Source organism: Anabrus simplex, chromosome X (genome assembly GCF_040414725.1).
Source record: "Anabrus simplex isolate iqAnaSimp1 chromosome X, ASM4041472v1, whole genome shotgun sequence".
In the NCBI taxonomy this organism is placed as follows: Eukaryota; Metazoa; Arthropoda; class Insecta; order Orthoptera; family Tettigoniidae; genus Anabrus; species Anabrus simplex.
In genome coordinates this window covers 114,416,317-114,435,142 of record NC_090279.1, presented here as the reverse complement: position 1 = coordinate 114,435,142, position 18,826 = coordinate 114,416,317, and the positions used below count along the sequence as shown (strand labels likewise).

Genomic DNA, 18,826 nt, shown 5'->3' with positions numbered 1-18,826 from the left:
TCATCTTGAAGTGCCAGATAGCTGGAATCGGGTCTCTTCTCAGCTGGAAGTCACCTGTCAATTTGATGGTTATCTAAAGGTTGACTTTCCTCCACATTAAAACAAAATCCTATCAAACCTTGCCAAATCATTTCAAATCTTGTCAAACCTTCAGCAATGTTGAACAATTTTTCTACTGAAGTATTGATCTGAAAGAAAAATGTGATGGTATATAACAGGCATTTTTAGTCGTGTTTCTGAAGGCTAAATTTAAACTGAACACAATCAATCATCCATATCGATTTCTCAATACATCCACTACCCACACTAGTGAGCTATCTCGCGCTGCCGATGTTTAACCCCCATTCACTGGTGAAAAGAAACATCTGAGTTCGAAACGAAAGAAAACATGCCTTCAAAATTATTCTTCATCATCACAAGTGTGTAAATAATGTGACAGATAGCTTTCGTTAGCTCAGTAAAAATAAAATCTGAAATAAACTGATTTTAGTAATAATAATAATAATAATAATATTAATAATATTCCCTTTACGTCCCACAAACTACTTTTGTGGGCTTCGGAGACGCCAAGGTGTCAAAATTAAGTCCCGCAGGAATTCTTTTACATACCAGTAAATTTACACACACGAGGCTAGTTGCTTTACGTCGCACTGACACAGGTATATTTCAGAACCTTCAAATACCACCAGACTGAGCCAGGATGGAACCTATCAAGCTGGGACCACCAGACTGAGCCAGGATGGAACCTATCAAGCTGGGGTCAGAAGGCCAGTGCCTCAACCGTCCGAGCCACTCAGTCCAGCAGTTATTTTAGTACAAGGTACAGTAAGTAAATAAAAATGTGACACATGTCAAGATACGAGAGTATGCATCACTGATTTCAAAGATTAGTTTGTGTAATACCACGTTGGATTAAATTTCAAAAAGGCTGTTCCCTCGTAAATTTATTATTATTTTGCTGGGATGTACAATATGTTTCCATGATATATGCATGGTGAAGTATTTGTCTTTTTGAGTATCTTTTCTGAAATTTGCGGAAAATCGGGTATAAAGTGAGTAGATTTTTCGCCGTTGTAAATTCTCATTCTAATGGACTTCTACTTCAAGGCTGAAGCAAAATTTTGCACACATTGTTTTTTTTTTCTACATCGGGAAGCTTCAGGTCTAAGGAACGTAATGAGCTTGGTTGTTGAAATGGTTAATTACATTAAAAGTAGAGCTCTAAAAACTGGACTTAAAGTCATGTGTCAGAAAGCAGGAGCTGTTCGTGAAACTCTGATCCTTAACACCGAAATTCGCTGGTTGTCCAAAGGAAGTGTACTTTCCAGATTTTAAGAACTTAGAAATATCTGCCACAGAAAAACTTGAGTTTGCTGACCTCATTACCGATAAAACTTGGTGTTCCAGAGTTGCATACCTAGCTGATAATTTTAGACATTTGAATAACCTCAATACCAGTATGCAGGGAAGGAAAGAGAATATTCTTACATGAACTGACAAGCTCAATGGGTTCTTATGAAAAGTTCAACTGTGGAAGTAAAAATTTGAAAAAAGAGATCTGGAAATGTTTCCTCTCACAGCTGATAGACATATGTTCCAGTCTGATTTTCAAACAGCTTTCTGTTTTGAAATAATTGATAAGGAGATTCCACCTATTCAATACTAAAGAATAAGAAAAGTAGTGAATTACATTCTCATTTAATAATAATTAGAAATGGTACCTGTTTCGACCCTAGTCCAGGTCATCATCAGCCGATTAAGAAATGGAAAACAATGCATATGACCAGTAGAAGAGGCAATATGAAAAGGAAATGAACGGGGTTAGACACTGTAAAACTTAGAAGAAGTAAAATACAAGTCATTCAAAAGAAAAACAATTAAATTTTTAACTTTAAAAGCTTTCTGTTTTGGAGAATCAACTGCAAAAAATTTTCCTTCCCTTGTGTGAACGAATGCGACTAGGTTCGCAATCCCTTTGCTGTTACTGCTGAGGTCACAAAACATGTACAGTTAGAAGAGGCCTCCAGCTCCATGGCTAAATGGTTAGCATGTTGGCCTTTAGTCACAGGGGTCCCGGGTTCGATTCCCGGCAGGGTCGGGGATTTTAACCACTATTGATTAATTTTGCTGGCAAGGGGGCTGGGTGTTTGTGTTATCTTCATCATCATTTCATCCTCATTATGACATGCAGGTCGCCTAAGGACGTCAATTCAAAAGACCTGCACCTGGTGACCCGAACATGTATTCGGACACTCCCGGCACTAAAAGCCATATGCCATTTCATTAGAAGAGGCAGAAGAATTGGCAAAGCTGATCAAACTTTGAAGCTGAAATTTAGGGAAGAAACACTACTTCAGTTCTGGATTTCAGTGAAAACAAAGTTCTCCGTGTTATCGGAGCACGCCATATCTATATTAACACAGTTTTCAACAAGATATCTGTACGAACAGGAATTTTCAGCACGGACCTGCAATCAAAATAAGAAACACGAATGACTGCTTTCTATAGACCAAGAATTACGGGTGTGTTGGTCTGCGAATCTTTCCTGCATCAAACAGTTGGGTAAAAGTAAAGAAGCCCACATTTCCCACTAAACTGCAACAGTAGTGTAATATTATTGACAGAGTATCTTATTTTTTGATTTCTTACTTAACGTAGGCTTACGCCATTCTGTAATAATAAAAAATGAAGGTAAGTAGCTTGCATTACAGCCAAGATCAGAGTGGACAAATATCTGCAGTAGAAAATGAAACAGAAATACAATACAGTAGAACCTCGATTATACGTTCCCCGAAACTACGTTTTCCCGTATTATCCGTTCAAATTACGTGGTCCCGCGAGCATCCTAATTAAATCACGTTGTAAAAATCCCGCATCATCCGTTCCTCGAAGAAACGATTTCCCGCATCAACCGTTCAGAAATTTCAGTCCCATCAACGCTAAATCCTCGATCACTTGTTTTTCAAGAAACTGTATCTTGCGAAAGGACGGCTACGGCATACTTGCGGATCTTGGTGTTAACGTCCAGTCACTGCGGTAATTTGAGGAAGAGGAAAAGTGATCGGCGGTGAACTTGCATAAGGGACCATTTTAGCATCGCATTCGGGTGGTATTGTTTAGAGAATCGAAATAATAAAGCAGAGAGTGTCCACAACAATTGGAAGGAGACAGAATGCATTTCGACAGCTCTGCTTGAAGATGGAACGAGTTTCGTCAAATGTTCGTACTTGCAAAGCGTGTACATTATGTCCAGGGTTAGATGTTTCCCCCGAGTGTATCGCCGAACAGGTTTTCGGCACTTCCCTCAGGGCACTGTATAGTCACTGAGCTTTCAGGCGGGAATCTAAACTGCTCCTTAAGTACAGTAGCACAAATTGAGTACCGGTATCTTAATATTATCGTAGCCTATAATAATATGTCATCGAGACCTGAACAGATGTTGCACCTTACATACATAAAGCCATGGGAGGTTTTGGGATTATCTTTTACTGTTTTGGTCCTAATGTAAGACTAGGAATTTCACGTTATTGTGTTAAAATGTTAAAACCGCACTTGTTTTATTTGCTCACGTTACATGTAAAAACCTTTGCATCATTTCGCACTTGTGCCGACTTGGACAGCGAGCGCGTTTTCCAGCTGAGCTCAAGGTCGCGAATAACCGTAAATTCGGAAGTTTTGATGATATTTTTTCTCTTTCCAATGTAATCGTCATTAGTGACGAACATAATTGAATATAATGCATTCGAAAGCTTGAGAATCGATACTTACATTCGAAACAATATTCTCAAGTTCAACATAACCTTTAAAAGTCGATATAGGCTGTAGGCCTAATTTGCGCGGTACAAGATTTCCACAAACTGACTACGAACAGTACCTAGGTACCGGTGACCAAATTACAATGGAAGATTTAAAGAAAAAGGGATTTCGCCATCATGTTGGGCGCTTTTGTATCCAATGTGCTTTATTTTATGAGATTCGAGAATTAAAAAATACTTGTGGTCGATTGTTTGGCTTGATGTGTTTTTCGAACAGTTTGACCGATCAAAGTTGCTGATCTGAAAGTAGTTTTCAGAGGAAACCGACAAAGTTTCCCCGGTAAAACTGAATGTAAAGTTGCGAGACTTTTAAGCCGCTTACCAGTAACTAATGTTTGAAGCCAGCCCCGCGGTCGAACTTGCCTGCCTCTCACCCGAAGGACCAGGTTCGATTCCCGGCCAGGTCAGGCATTTTTACCTGGATATGAGGGCTGGTTCCAGGTTCACTCATTCTACGATTACCTTTAATTGAGGCGCTATTTAATGGTGAGATTGCGACCCCGGTCTAGACAGCCAGGAATAACGGCCGAGAGGATTCGTCACACTGACCATGCGTCACCTCGTAATCTGCAGGCGTTCGGACCGAGCAGCGGTCGCTTGGTAGGCGGAAGGCCCATTGTGGCTGTAGTTTGGTTTGGTTTAGGGCTGTTTGTAAGATTTTAAGTATACATATTTCTTTTTTGTGACGTTTAGCCAAATTGTTCATGGTTCATTCATTACCGGATTTTCCGTTTTCCCGTGTTGTACGTTTTTTTTACGGTGGTCCTTTCAAAAGCGGAGAATTGAGGTTCCACTGTAATCAGTTTCAAGAAAATACAGAGAATTTTCGGGTGGGTTTAAACTTTTTTCCTGCTAGTGTACATTAAAGGCAGGAAGCTAGAAAGGAGCTAGTGTGGGTACAGGAAATAACAAAAAAGAACAACAAGGATAAACTCCACACAGCTGTTCTCACATACATGGGTTCTCTTCACATCACTCTGAACTGAGTTTGCACCATCAGGAGGAACAAAGAAGTGGGAGACGCTTGGTAAAATGCACAGAAAAATTGTTGTCAAGTGTGGTGATTCCCTCCAATTGCAAAAATGGTACGTTGTGTTCTCTGAGGCAGAGCAGACATTTTTCCGAAGGTCAATTAAGTTGTATCTCCACTCAGTGAGCCTCATGATGTTCTTGGATGCTGGGCTGAATATTCCATCGAGGTTTTGAATACATGTAGGCAAAGCACCGATCTTCCTTGTAATGATGCACTTTAGCCTTACTATTTAACCAGAGTTAAACGAGCCCCCAACTCTGGAAAAATAAATTTCATCATGGCAAAGCACCTGGCTCAGACATCTTTCAGAATATTAATGTGAACACTAGTGTAGTTACGTGTTTGTAGCCTCAACTAAGAGGTTTACAACCCCACCCCAATTCGTTTATGACGTCACTATTTCGTACTCCTAATAGCTGAGGATGACCGCTATGTACTGTCTGTGAGTAAACTGTATTGTTCCTGGGATCCATCGTCACTATTATTGGGGACTGCGAATATGAAATTTGGGTATAAATTTATTCCGTACTACCCTATGTTTGTAACATTCTAAAGAAGTAGAAATTAATAAATCTTACTTGGAAAGAGTGTCAGAGGAGAGAGGTGTCCTTTGAGATGTCCAGGAACCCATCATCCCACCCCCACAAACACATTTCTTTTTATAACATAAAGAAGGAAAATGCACACCATTCTCCTTTCCTGACGTAACAACTTTCATTCCTATTGACCAACGTTAAGTCGCATGTGGCACCAATATCGTCAATCATAATAACTACCAACCAGGGCACAAAAATAGCAAAATCGTCTTGCCCAGCCCCTATCCTAACAAGTACAGACCACTGGTCTTGTCCAGCCCCTATCCTAACCAGTACAGACCACTGGTCTTATCCAGCCCCTATCCTAACCAGTACAGACCATTGGTCTTGTCCAGCCCCTATCCTAACAAGTACAGACCACTGGTCTTGTCCAGCCCCTATCCTAACAAGTACAGACCACTGGTCTTGTCCAGGCCCTATCCTAACAAGTACAGACCACTGGTCTTGTCCAGGCCCTATCCTAACAAGTACAGACCACTGGTCTTGTCCAGCCCCTATCCTAACAAGTACAGACTACTGGTCTTGTCCAGGCCCTATCCTAGGTCTTGTCCAGCCCCTATCCTAACAAGTACAGACCACTGGTCTTGTCCAGCCCCTATCCTAACAAGTACAGACCACTGGTCTTGTCCAGCCCCTATCCTAACCAGTACAGACCACTGGTCTTGTCCAGCCCCTATCCTAACCAGTACAGACCACTGGTCTTGTCCAGCCCCTATCCTAACCAGTACAGACCACTGGTCTTGTCCAGCCCCTATCCTAACAAGTACAGACCACTGGTCTTGTCCAGCCCCTATCCTAACAAGTACAGACCACTGGTCTTGTCCAGGCCCTATCCTAACCAGTACAGACCACTGGTCTTGTCCAGCCCCTATCCTAGGTCTTGTCCAGGCCCTATCCTAACCAGTACAGACCACTGGTCTTGTCCAGGCCCTACACTAACCAGTACAGACCACTGGTCTTGTCCAGGCCCTACACTAACCAATACAGACCAGTGGTCTTGTCCAGGCCCTACACTAAGCAGTACAGACCACTGGTCTTGTCCAGGCCCTACACTAAGCAGTACAGACCACTGGTCTTGTCCAGGCCCTACACTAAGCAGTACAGACCACTGGTCTTGTCCAGGCCCTACACTAAGCAGTACAGACCACTGGTCTTGTCCAGGCCCTATCCTAACCAGTACAGACCACTGGACTTGTCCAGGCCCTTCACTAACCAGTACAGACCAGTGGTCTGGTCCAGGCCCTACCCTAACCAGTACAAACCACTGGTCTTGTCCAGCCCCTACCCTAACCAATACAGACCACTGGTCTCATCCAGACCATATCCTAACCAGTACAGACCCATGGTCTTGTCCAGCCCCTACCCTAACCAGTACAGACCACTGGTCTTGTCCAGCCCCTACCCTAACCAGTATAGATCACTGGTCTTGTCCAGGCCCTACCCTAATGAGTACAGACCAGTGGTCTTGTCCAGGCCCTACCCTAACCAGTACAAACCACTGGTCTTGTCCAGCCCCTACCCTAACCAGTACAGACCAGTGGTCTTTTTCAGGCCCTACCCTAATGAGTACAGACCACTGGTCTTGGGCATTCCCTACCCTAACCAGTACAGACCAGTGGTCTTGTCCAGCCCCTATCCTAACCAGTACAGACCAATCGAGTATGCACAGGAAGGTAGAGGCCTAACAGACCCCCTTTGCTCGTCCTCATATGACTGGCTTCCCAGCTCCATCCTATGGCCCTAGTTTCTAAGCAGAGAGGTTGGCAGCCTTGTGCACCGCTCGACCACATCTGTTGTGAGAAGGCCGCGAGATGTAAACAAAGAACAGTCATTCCATACATACATGTATGCGGTGAAAGTTTGGTAATGCAGGCGGAAATATGGATGAAATCAGCAGCCGTATTGTGGAGGTAAGAAATTCAACAGTCAAGCTCATTTGCATCTGGAAGAACACCTCCATCACCAAGAAGAAGAAACTCAGATTGGTGTGAACCCTCGTCTTCCCCATCACAACAGATGTGCCAGAAACTGGGACTGTGAAAACGGCAGAGCACCGCGGGACTGAAGCCTTGGAATTGTGGTGCTATACAAGGCTACTAAGGCCAATGAGATGATCCTTTTATCCCACCTGTATTTCAATACAAAATTGTTAAACATATTTTGGAGTTCTTGGTGCACATTTTCCCCACATTCCTGATCTGTTAACATTTTACAGGTACCACTAGAGAACAAAGAGCTCCAATGCCAGATTACAAAACATTTACGATGAAAACTCATCTTACGTGTCAAGAGGGTTGTATGCTCCAGTAGCTGAGCCAGGGTTGATGTAGAACTTGTTCTCATGCTCATAGGCTTCAAACTTGTGGGTGTGTCCGGAGATGAGAATGTCCACGTCAAGTTGTCGCTGGATCAGGGCAAGAGATTCTGGGTCCCCCCACGGTACCACCTGATGTCCGTGACACAAGCCGATCCGAAACTGCCCCACGGTAACCACTTTCTGTTCTGGATAGTTCAAGTTCTGAAAGAACAACATTATGGTTCATATTCAAGACATATCGCTTGGAAAAGGGGTGCAGCTAGTAGCATATGAAAATCAGTGTCAGTAGGGAAGAAACCTAAGAGGACTGAATGTCAGGTAGGAAATACGATACTGGGCCAGGTGGTTGTGTACTCCCTCAGGATGGTAGTATACTAACAGGAACAATCAAGGTGCAAGCAGACTTCTCTAAGTGTAACTTTTCTCAAGCTATACAGAATTTGTAATGTACATTCATGTTTAAAAATTTATAACTCTGGATTGCTGGATTTAACAGTCTGCAATAAAATAATGAAAGGTGTTTCAATGTTACAAATTGCATCGCTGAGAACAAATTCTGGAATACACAAGATATTAGACCATTTTACAATTTTTCACAAACTGTGATCTCTCTAGATCCTTAATGACTATCCATCTCACTTGTGGTTGACAAGATGTACCAACCTTTGAAGTGGCTTTTCAGTAATCCTTCCCTCAGAAAAATTTCGAGTTAAATACAAAGATCCTTTTCCCTTCTCAATAATAACACCCCCTTTGCTCTTCACGACAGCAATCTATTTTAAAATATATCGTATTACGAAATAAAATTTGGACATTACCAGTTAGATCTGTCATAAAATATTCCTTGTAGCTCCTGTTTTTCTGTGTGGGTTTTCTTGAAGCATCTTTTCCCCTGTGATGACGTTTTCGCCTGAACAATGTGTCGCAAGCAATCATCCAATTTACAGAAAACCCATGTTGATTTAAATACCATTAAGAAAATGTCCCTGTACCCTAAAGCTAAAAAAAAAAATTGACCTATTTCAGTTTTATTAACAGGTCATTCATGATTTCTCTCTCAAAACATGAACAGGAAAATAACTCAATTTTATCCACCAACAGGCCTTTTTGAATGGATTCAGTCTTAAGGATGCTGATAAAATAATCAATAAATTTACTACTAAACAGAAAACAAATCTTATTGTGGATTTTTTTTTTTTTTTTTTTTTTTGCTAGTGGCTCTATGTTGCACAGACACAGATAGGTCTTATGGCGACGGTGGGATAGGAAAGGCGTAGGAGTTTGAAAGAAGCGGCCGTGGCCTTAATTAAGGTACAGCCCCAGCATTTGCCTGGTGTGAAAATGGGAAACCACGGAAAACTATCATCAAGGCTGTCGACAGTGAGATTTAAACCCACTATCTCCCGGATGCAAACTCAAAGCAGCGCGCCCCTAACCGCACGGCCAACTCGCCTGGTTATTGTGGAATCAAAACCAATCGAGAATTATGTGACATTCACTTATAAAAATCCCAGTATACACACGATAACAAACCTGTTTAATATGCATAATTACAAAGTTGCACTTTCGACCAATAAAACTACAAATCATAGGTTTTTTCAATCACAAATTAAATCCCAGTATACACCGATAACAAACCAGTTTAATATGCATAATTACAAAGTTGCACTTTCAACCAATAAAACTACAAATCATAGGTTTTTTCAATCACAAATTAATAATTCTAATAATAATTCCAAAAATTTCTCAACTCAGGAATCTACAGATTAACGTGCTCTCAGTGCAAAAAATCATACATTGGGCAATCTGGATGCAGTTTTATGATTAGATACCAAGAGCATATCAATGCAATAAGGCGTAACAGGTTTTCAGCAATGGGAGCTCTTAAAACCGCAACAAGTCACAAATTCGTTTGCACTGAGCAAGATCTTGAAATTATAAAAAGACTGAATAAGGGCAGCCTAATGAATAATCACAAGAGTTTCTATACATACAGTATATTTAGATTAACTTTTTAATAAAGACAATAATTTAAATGATGTTTTGGGACAAAAATCCCTTGTATGACCATCTTTTACTTCATTTGAGAGATATGGGAATGAAATGCAGAATGGTGGTGGTCACAACATGAAGTCCCCTCTCCGCAAGTAGTAGACAGCTAAAGACACGCCCTCCCCCTCCACCTCGCTACCGTAACGAACGAGACTCTGCGCGTATGCACCAGTACAACACTAGGCAGAGAGCTAAGGCACGGACAGGTAAACCGCTCCTCGAAAATATATTAGATAAGTAACTCGGGGAGATCAGAAGGTAAGCCACATCTTAATATTCATTGTGAACTTAAATTAATATATTACAACAGTTATTCACACAAATAATTTCTTCGTACACAAGTGTTTATACACTTTCCTTTCTTCCCGATTGCAGGACTGGTTGCAAACCACAATCTAAATTGCCAGCAGTTAAATACAGGACAGTCACAAGACAATGGTTCCCTTTCAAACACAACAACAAGAATAGCATTCTAAAGAAGGATACCAAACAACTGTACACCTAGTGAACTGTAGCTAGATTTGCCACAAAGATTTTACAAGAAGTTTTTTACATAACATATGAATAGCAACAACAGGCAAACATTTTGACTTTAAGCTATTTTTGTTAACAGGATATTTTAATGAGAATTAGTTTATCTACTATATTCCACGCCCCTGCCTTTTTCCATGACACAATCATACTTTTTAGTATAATTATGGTAAGTGTAAATTTTTAAAAAGGTATTAATGTGTGTTTTAACATTAAGATAACAGGAATATTTTCTAAACATATGTAGCTGAAACATGTTCTACAGTTTTTAATTTGCCTTAAGCAAATAAACAGTATCGATCAGGTGGAACTGTTGCTTTTTACTTCTTTTAACATTCTGAACAATTAGCAATTGTAATGTAGATGCGCTTAACGTAGGCCTGAAAGTTTTCTCCTATTAACCCTGAAAACTCTTTATGTGGGAGAAATACTGCCAGATACACAATACTACAACAAAAACATTACATTTTATAGCAGAGAAGAGCGGAGCAGAACTCCTTCATTCACTAATGCATTTCGCAATGCTCACGGGTAGCAAAAGGAAGTGACGATAGAAGTATTGTTGCCAACTCACAAGCATTGAGACGAGGGGGTTTCACAGTAATGCTTGAAACTATTCATTAGCATTCCCTTCTTTCTTTGTAGAATTTCTTTTTCTTTTTTTTTTGTGATAATGTCACTTATGCACAATTAAAAAGATGGGAATCCTCCACCAAATCAATACTTTATTGACATACTAGCTGATGTACCCATGCTTCGCTACGGAATTCTACCCTGTATATGGAATTGTAGTGTACACGTTGTGGGCAAGATTGTATTAAATTGCATATCTCTTAACGTTACCCTAGAAACGCGACGGGGAAGTCACCAAACATCTTTTCTCATATGAAGACCGAGTTAGGGAATTTTCACTGTAATGGTAGACCCCGCTTGCATACCAACAACAGGTTGGGTAGTTTTCATTATAATGGTAGACACTCACTCACAACCTGACTTTTATATCCTCAGAAAGACTGTCAGTGATTTTCCCAACCGAAATGAGCATACATTACAATGACGTCAGTAGGAACGGCGTGTTTAAAAGCAATGCTTTCGTGTGAAATACTCAATCAAATGAAACACCGCACATTTTCTCACTTTTAATGAACAGGACTACACTGCTGATCTAACAGTCCAAATTTCCAGAGCCGCAGACAGCCGCGATTCGTGAACACTTTGTCCTTTTTCGGCGGGGAGAGGGTCGAATAGTGGAGACTCCCAGGACAAAAACGATGCCCTTTTTTAATCTGTTTCCTAGGAGTACCCGATGAGTCTGAAAATATCAATTCACTACACGGGTGGAGGAAAAAAATCTATCTGACTTGGAGGTAAATTTTTCCTCCAAACCAGAGGAGAAACCCCCTCTTCACTGATAATTTGGAATAAAATGAATGTGGAATTTAATAAAAGTGAAGAGAAAGAAGCATTTCGTAAGAAACTGCTCTTTTCAGGGTTGAAATTTGAGTTATTTTGTGAACTGTGGCACTATAATTTGGAATAGGCCTAAATTGTTATTCTAGACCAGGCCATACTACTACTACTACTAAGTCAGCCTCTGCTCATTCAAAACAGTGCTTCAGAGTAGGGCTCGAATAACTGGAATATTATGAAGAACCAGTGTCTTACGTACCAGCTGTATCAAAAAATGTATGAACCAGAGGAATGGCATGCTAAAGAAGAAAGTTTCCTACCTCCCCGGCTATTTCCCGCCAATATTCAGTCAGGCTATTATACGCGGTACGCAGCAGTAATCCCATCTATCGGAGTTGAGAGGCACGAAGAACATCACAACAAACAATGGCCAATGTAATGTTATTGTTCATCAATGTTATGCGCTTTTGATATTGTAGGCCTTGACATTTAGTTTCCTTCCGACTCTGAAATACCACTCATCATAGTCGGTACGGTAAAACTGAATAAAACATAAATGATCGGAAATTGTATTCTCTGAAACTTTTGTTATGTAGTACTTTTCGATGGGACCAAAAACATAGGTATTTAAAAATTAAATTTACGCACCTTCCCCTAAACTACAATTTCATCCAGAGTGAATAAAATTGTTTATAGCTTAGACTGCAGTTTCTTATTCCCCAACTCTGTATACCGATTTTCATTAAATTCTGTTAACCCATTTTCTCGTGGTTCGTTGTCGATATGGACTTAGCAACAAAAATACAAATTCATGAATATCTGTGTTATCATAGCCGGTACGGTAAAAACGTATAGGACATAAATGGTCGGAAATTTAATTCTATATAACATCAGTTATGTAGGATTTATCGATATGACCACTAATAATATAAATATTCATTCAGCGTGAATAAAATGATTTATAGCCTAGATTGTAGTGGCTCATTCTTCAACTTTGTATACCAGCTTTCAATGAGATAGAACCACTAATGACGTAAATATTTAAGAATTCAATTTTAGGCCTTCCCCTAAACTACCATTTCAGTCAGCGTGAATAAAATTATTTATAGCCTAGATTGTAGCGACTCATTCTCAGACTTTACATACCAATTTTTATTAAGATAGGACCAATAATAACAAATATTTGAAAATTAAATTTTAGGGCTTCCCCTAAACTACCATTTTTATCAGCGTCAATAAATTATTTACAGCTTAGATTGTAGCGACCTATTCTCCGACTTTGCATGCCAATTTTCATTAAATTCTCTTTAGCCATTTTCTAGTGATGCGTGTACAGACAGACAGAAATTACGGAAAAGTAAAAAGTGCATTTCCTTGTTACTGTGAACATGACTGATACAGAAATACCATTCTTATCAAATTCTGAGCAATGGACAGACAAAACTCTTATTTTATATATATATACATAGCTTTTAAAAATATCTACATCACATTAGTATCCAGGACTGGTTTCGCACCCTATTCAGGTCATCTTCAGCTGATCATAGAACCTAATATTAACATAATGTACAATTCAAAGCATCACTGAATCCAATAATGATTATCACATAATACAAATAATAATACTGTAGTGTTAAAATTTGTTTAGGTGTTTTTCTCTAAGTCTAAAATGTTCATTATGACTTGCAATGTGATTCTCTGAAACTCCATTTAATCTATTCCTAAATGCCACATATCCATCAAAATAATGGTGTATAATGTTCTTCTAGCTTAAAATTGTTCTATAGCATTCTTATAGTACACATTAACAGCATTTTGATCTGTGTCAATAAAATATTTAATTAATTTGTAGTTTGCCGAATATTCTAGTATGTTCACTGGTGTGGGCTGTTGATCTTGAAGAGTACACACGTTCAGTATTTGTTCTATGCTACTTAATTTACATTAACATCATCATAATATGTTGTCTTATTTCATTTTATGGTGTCAGCCTCATTGTCTGGTTTAATTAGTGCAAGTGCTCCCCTCTTCACAGTTGTCTTCGATTGGATACGTCAATTGATCTGTGTGAATAAAAAGAGAAAAGCTCTCAAAGTGTTGGGTGAAAAACCAGCGGAGTTGGTTAATGTTCAAGTATGCTGTGATATGAAAGCCATGCATGTTATGGAACTTCATTTTAATGCAACATTCTGGCACTCTAATGTGTCCTGAAACCAGTGGTAAATCTTAACAAACTAGTTTGCAAAAGAGAGTTTAAGAATGCAACATGGTGTGGCTCGCACAGCGTCATGGCCCTCTACACACAGGTGCAAGCTTCGGAACTTAGGCCAGGTTAGTAACAATACTTTTGGCTATTGACAAGAACATGGCAGGATTTGATTTGAAGCGCAGAACCCAGCGGTGAGAGGCCGGTGTGATTTTGTTGTTTAAATATCAATTCTGACCCCTTCGAAAGGTCTCTCTGACAGCCATGGAGGCTCTCCGTTCCTTCCCTCCCTCTCATTACTCCTTAGCTTGCACAAAATTCCGGCTCACAAGAACTTCTGTTAGTAATAATAATAATTCTTATTACTGGCCTGTGACAGCAAATGATGCTAGTTAAAACCTCTATGATGCTCTTAATGCCTTCTTACGAACTGTAGCATGCTTTACTGGGAATATGGCAGTTACTAATGACGGGGTGCAGTTCTACCCTTAGGTCACATGGTCACGTGCTTTACTGACCATGAAACATTGAAATTAACACGAAAGGACTAGGCTATGCTAAGCAGCGAGTCGTGGTATTTATGGCACTATGCTCATGTGATCAAGTGTGTGTGTGTTTATATTCATATCTGGTTTGGTAAGTGAAGTAGAATAATAATTCTCTTTTGTCTGAAAATTGGTCACGGTCTCTAATTTAACGGTATTCTGTAGGTGCCCGGTAACTTGAAGAAAAACAAATGTAATGTTTTTAAGGTTAATCAACCAGTAATTTAGGGTACCGTACCTCATCGAAGTCACCGCGAACTACATGAACATCGCTTGCTAATGTTTTGAGATAGTCGTATGATTCCTTCGTACATAGATTTCCTGTGCAGAGAATGTGCTGGATTCTTCCTGGTACTAGTAATTTTTTGAATTTTGCTGGTAAACTGCTGCATCTGTGAGGTATATGCAAGTCCCCAAGCACCAAAACCAACTGTCAAGAGAAATTACATGATTAGAACAGGTTAAGTTCAGACTATAAAGCATCCAATACACAACCCTTAAATATTTACCATTTCCAGATATTACTTGTAGTCAACGTTATACAAATTATCTACTTTTGGACAATGTGAACATAACACTAATGTAATTGCAAGTGTGGTGTGTATCACAAAAATCAGAACGAATTATAATGGGAAAACGCCTCTGTTTACAGATAGAGCCACTCGTTACTCGTACATTACAAAGATGGTACACTTCACGATTTTGCTTCTATCAAAGAGTGTCCTAGCTTTGACTCGATGTTGAGATAACTTCTGAAGTTTCATATCATCGAAATAAAAATTATTTTGTGTTTCAAAGCTCAACTTTCAATATTCTTATAATTCTTAAAGAGACGCATTTTGTATAGAAGTGTAAATGAACATCTTCGAACTTAGTAATTACTTTGATTTGACGCCGTAAAAGTTCTATGTCAGCGCTCGGCCGAGGTAGTAGCTATTCCTAGAACCTAACTTTTGCACAGTGGGAAGTTCAAAGTTTGCATTCCATAACCGGGCAGTTTTGTACAGGTGTTGCTTCAAAGACCGCGACACAAACGTTTCAATTCAGTCATTACGATGACAAAAGCGCTTCGTCTGAACTACGTCACCGAGCAGAGTGGACTTCGGTTCAACAGCGCTAGCAGCTCTGCATTCGGGAGGCGGAGGGGCAGGTCCCCACCGTCGGCCATCCTGTGAATAGTTTTGCGTGGTTTGCCATCCTCCTGCAGTAAGGCAAATGCAGGGCCATATATTTTTTTAGGCCACGGTCACCACCTTAGTCGACTTCTCCACACCATAAATCGCCACTTGAAATCTCCTTGATCTGAGAGAGGGCATAACCCTCTAGGAGGCCCGGAGTGTACAGAGTGAAAACATTTTTAGTAGTAGTGAACTACGTTTGACCCTTGAAATCATCATCATCATCATCATCATCATCATCTGTTTACCCTCCAGGTTCGGTTTTTCCCTCGGACTCAGCGAGGGATCCCACCTCTACCGCCTCAAGGGCAGTGTCCTGGAGCTTCAGACTCTTGGTCGGGGGATACAACTGGGGAGAATGACCAGTACCTCGCCCAGGCGGCCTCACCTGCTATGCTGAACAGGGGCCTTGTGGAGGGATGGGAAGATTGGAAGGGATAGGCAAGGAAGAGGGACGGAAGCGGCCGTGGCCTTAAGTTAGGTACCATCCCGGCATTCGCCTGGAGGAGAAGTAGGAAACCATGGAAAACCACTTCCAGGATGGCTGAGGTGGGAATCGAACCCACCTCTACTCAGTTGACCTCCCGAGGCTGAGTGGACCCCGTTCCAGCCCTCGTACCACTTTTCAAATTTCGTGGCAGAGCTGGGAATCGAACCCGGGCCTCCGGGGGTGGCAGCTAATCACGCTAACCACTACACCACAGAGGCGGACGACCCTTGAAATACAATCCTTTTAATACCAGTTTACTATACTGTAGTGTTGATAATATACCAATAGTTGACAGTAACTAGTGCGAAGCTGTTCCGTAAGGTATAACGATCTTATTTTCCTTCTTCTTTTGCATTTGTCCTACATACTATTGGGGGGGTCTGCATTTTTGGCTCTCTGTCGCCACTTTATACGATTGCCATGTCAGGATGAAGGCATGCAATTTTTAGATTTTCGTATATGGTGTGAAGCCAACTCTATCTCGGTCATCCTACTGGACTTTTCTCATTATTATTATTATTATTATTATTATTATTATTATTATTATTATTATTATTGCTACAGTACCTATTATCAAGAATAAAAATTTTGGTGAGCATAACAATTTAATTTTAGGTTTCTTTTTTTTCCTTAGTCAGTTTACCATCCAGGGTTGGTTTTTCCCTCAGACCAGTGAAGGATCGCACATCTACTGCCTCAAAGGCAGTGTCCTGGAACATGGGACATTTGATTGGAGGTACAACTGAGGAGGATGACCAGTACCTTGCCCTGGCAGCCTCGTCTGCTATGCTAAACTGGGACATTGTTGGAGGATGGAAAGATTGGAAAGGATAGACAAGGAAGATGGAAGGAAGCGACCATAGCGTTTAAGTTATGTAACATTCTGGCCTGGAGGAGAAGTGGGGAGACAACAGAAAACCACTGGTTGAGGTGGGAATCGAACCCCCTCTACTCAGTTGACCTGATGCTGAGTGGGTCAGACCTCATACTACTTTTCATATTTCATGGCAGAGACGCGAATGGAACCTGGGCCTCCGGGGTTGACAGCTAATCTCACTAACCACTACACCACAGAGGTGGACTTTAGGTTTCTTAATTAGTAAAATTACTGGTAGTTTTCCTTATGAATTAAAATCCAAATTGTAGTGTAAGTAATTTAAAAAATGTAATTAAATTCATATGGAATGTAGCAGAAAATTGTAGTAATGCAGTGAGGAATGGAAGGTATTTATTTTCATACCATATTTCTGCACTGTTGATGAAACTCTTGATATCACTGCCTGCTAGAATGGCCTGATCATCTGCAAATTTAATTACTTATATAGTTCCATTGATTTTGTGCCATGGCTAACTCACTTGGTCCTTTGGATCATATTATTTATGAAGTTTTTATATCTGTTATTTCTGGAATGTTTCAGTGCTGCGTGAGCTAGTTGAATAATGAAGGAAATTCTCACATTTTCGACCCCATATAATTCTGTTCTTAAGGACTGTGGTGCAATTACCTCAGGTTGAGAGAGACCTTTCGAAGGGGTCAGAATTGATATTTAAACAGCAAAATTGTCAAGATTTGAAACATTAGTTGCAAATTTTCAATCTTTACAGTCACTTGTATTCTCTATTGTATAATCTTGTTCTTCCTAGCATTTTGTTGCTGGTGCAGAGTCCACTGTTTTAATCTTGCATTGCCACTTTGCACAATCTTGGGCATCGTGTGATCTTAAGTTGTGAGTCTTCATATCAACATTTACTGTGTCATGCCAGTGCTGCTTTAGATGTCCACACCTCTGCTTTGTCCAGCACAAATGTCATGTGGAGTAAATTCATTCTTTTATTGGATTCAGATAACATGAAACCTCGGTTATTCAAGACTAATACAGTCCAACAATAATAAAGGTGTTTTAGTTTATTCCACCTATTCAATACTTATATTTTCACTTATAGTTGTTACATAATTAAATTCTTAGTTACATGGGACATGTTTCGCCCTCAATTAAGGGCATCTTCAGCCTAAATACAATAATCAAAAATACAACTAAATTAAAAGTGGAAGTTAAATACAATCATCAAAAATACAACTAAAATAAAAAGTGGAAGTTAAAAGTTTAGTCTGTTATTAAAATTCGGAACAATAAAAATGTGAAAAATGATAAAATAAAAAGATGCTAATGGAAAACTGTCTTATGATTAAACTATAATCTTGTCGGAGACTAAAACTTCTATTAAAATTCTAATTAAAATTGGAAAATCAAAGTGGTAGTAATAAAAAGCCAACGACATGAGGGCGTGTACACAAGCGTAAACTTGATTGTCATGAATACAATCTTTTCAAGGCCGCTGATGAAATTCGTAGCAAGTAAGGCAGAAGCGTCTATTGAAAAATTGTAAGAGGCCGTTAGCACCGGTAGGTAATAAAATGGCTGAATCCTTGCCAGAAAATGTCAACAGATGCAGAAATAAGTTTTCTGTAAGAGAAGGAAAAGAAGAAATAAGAAATTGAACGTAAGGAGAGAATTCAGTCTTACATAATTTTGAAACAGATGAGGACTTACATGTAAGTGGAAGTTGTTATTTGTTAACTACTATTGAGTTGGTTGCTGCCCGTCTGTTGGCTCTGAGTCTGGTGTTATAACTGTGCTGCAGAGGCGGTAGT

The 18,826-nt window shown here is 40.0% G+C and overlaps 1 protein-coding gene across 1 annotated transcript in view; it reads right to left on the bottom strand.

Annotated features, from left to right (window-relative positions):
* Vps29 (vacuolar protein sorting 29) overlaps window positions 1–15,177 on the bottom strand; it is a 39,273-nt gene extending 24,096 nt beyond the window's left edge. The window contains exons 1-3 of the mRNA XM_067158674.2: window positions 15,015–15,177; window positions 14,744–14,935; window positions 7,727–7,962 (exon numbers count right to left, since the gene is read on the bottom strand). Of these exons, the coding sequence (XP_067014775.1) occupies window positions 7,727–7,962; window positions 14,744–14,935; window positions 15,015–15,017 (431 nt within the window). The 5' untranslated portion in view covers window positions 15,018–15,177. The remainder of the gene's footprint in view (window positions 1–7,726; window positions 7,963–14,743; window positions 14,936–15,014) is intronic.
* Window positions 15,178–18,826: the final 3,649 nt, after the last annotated feature.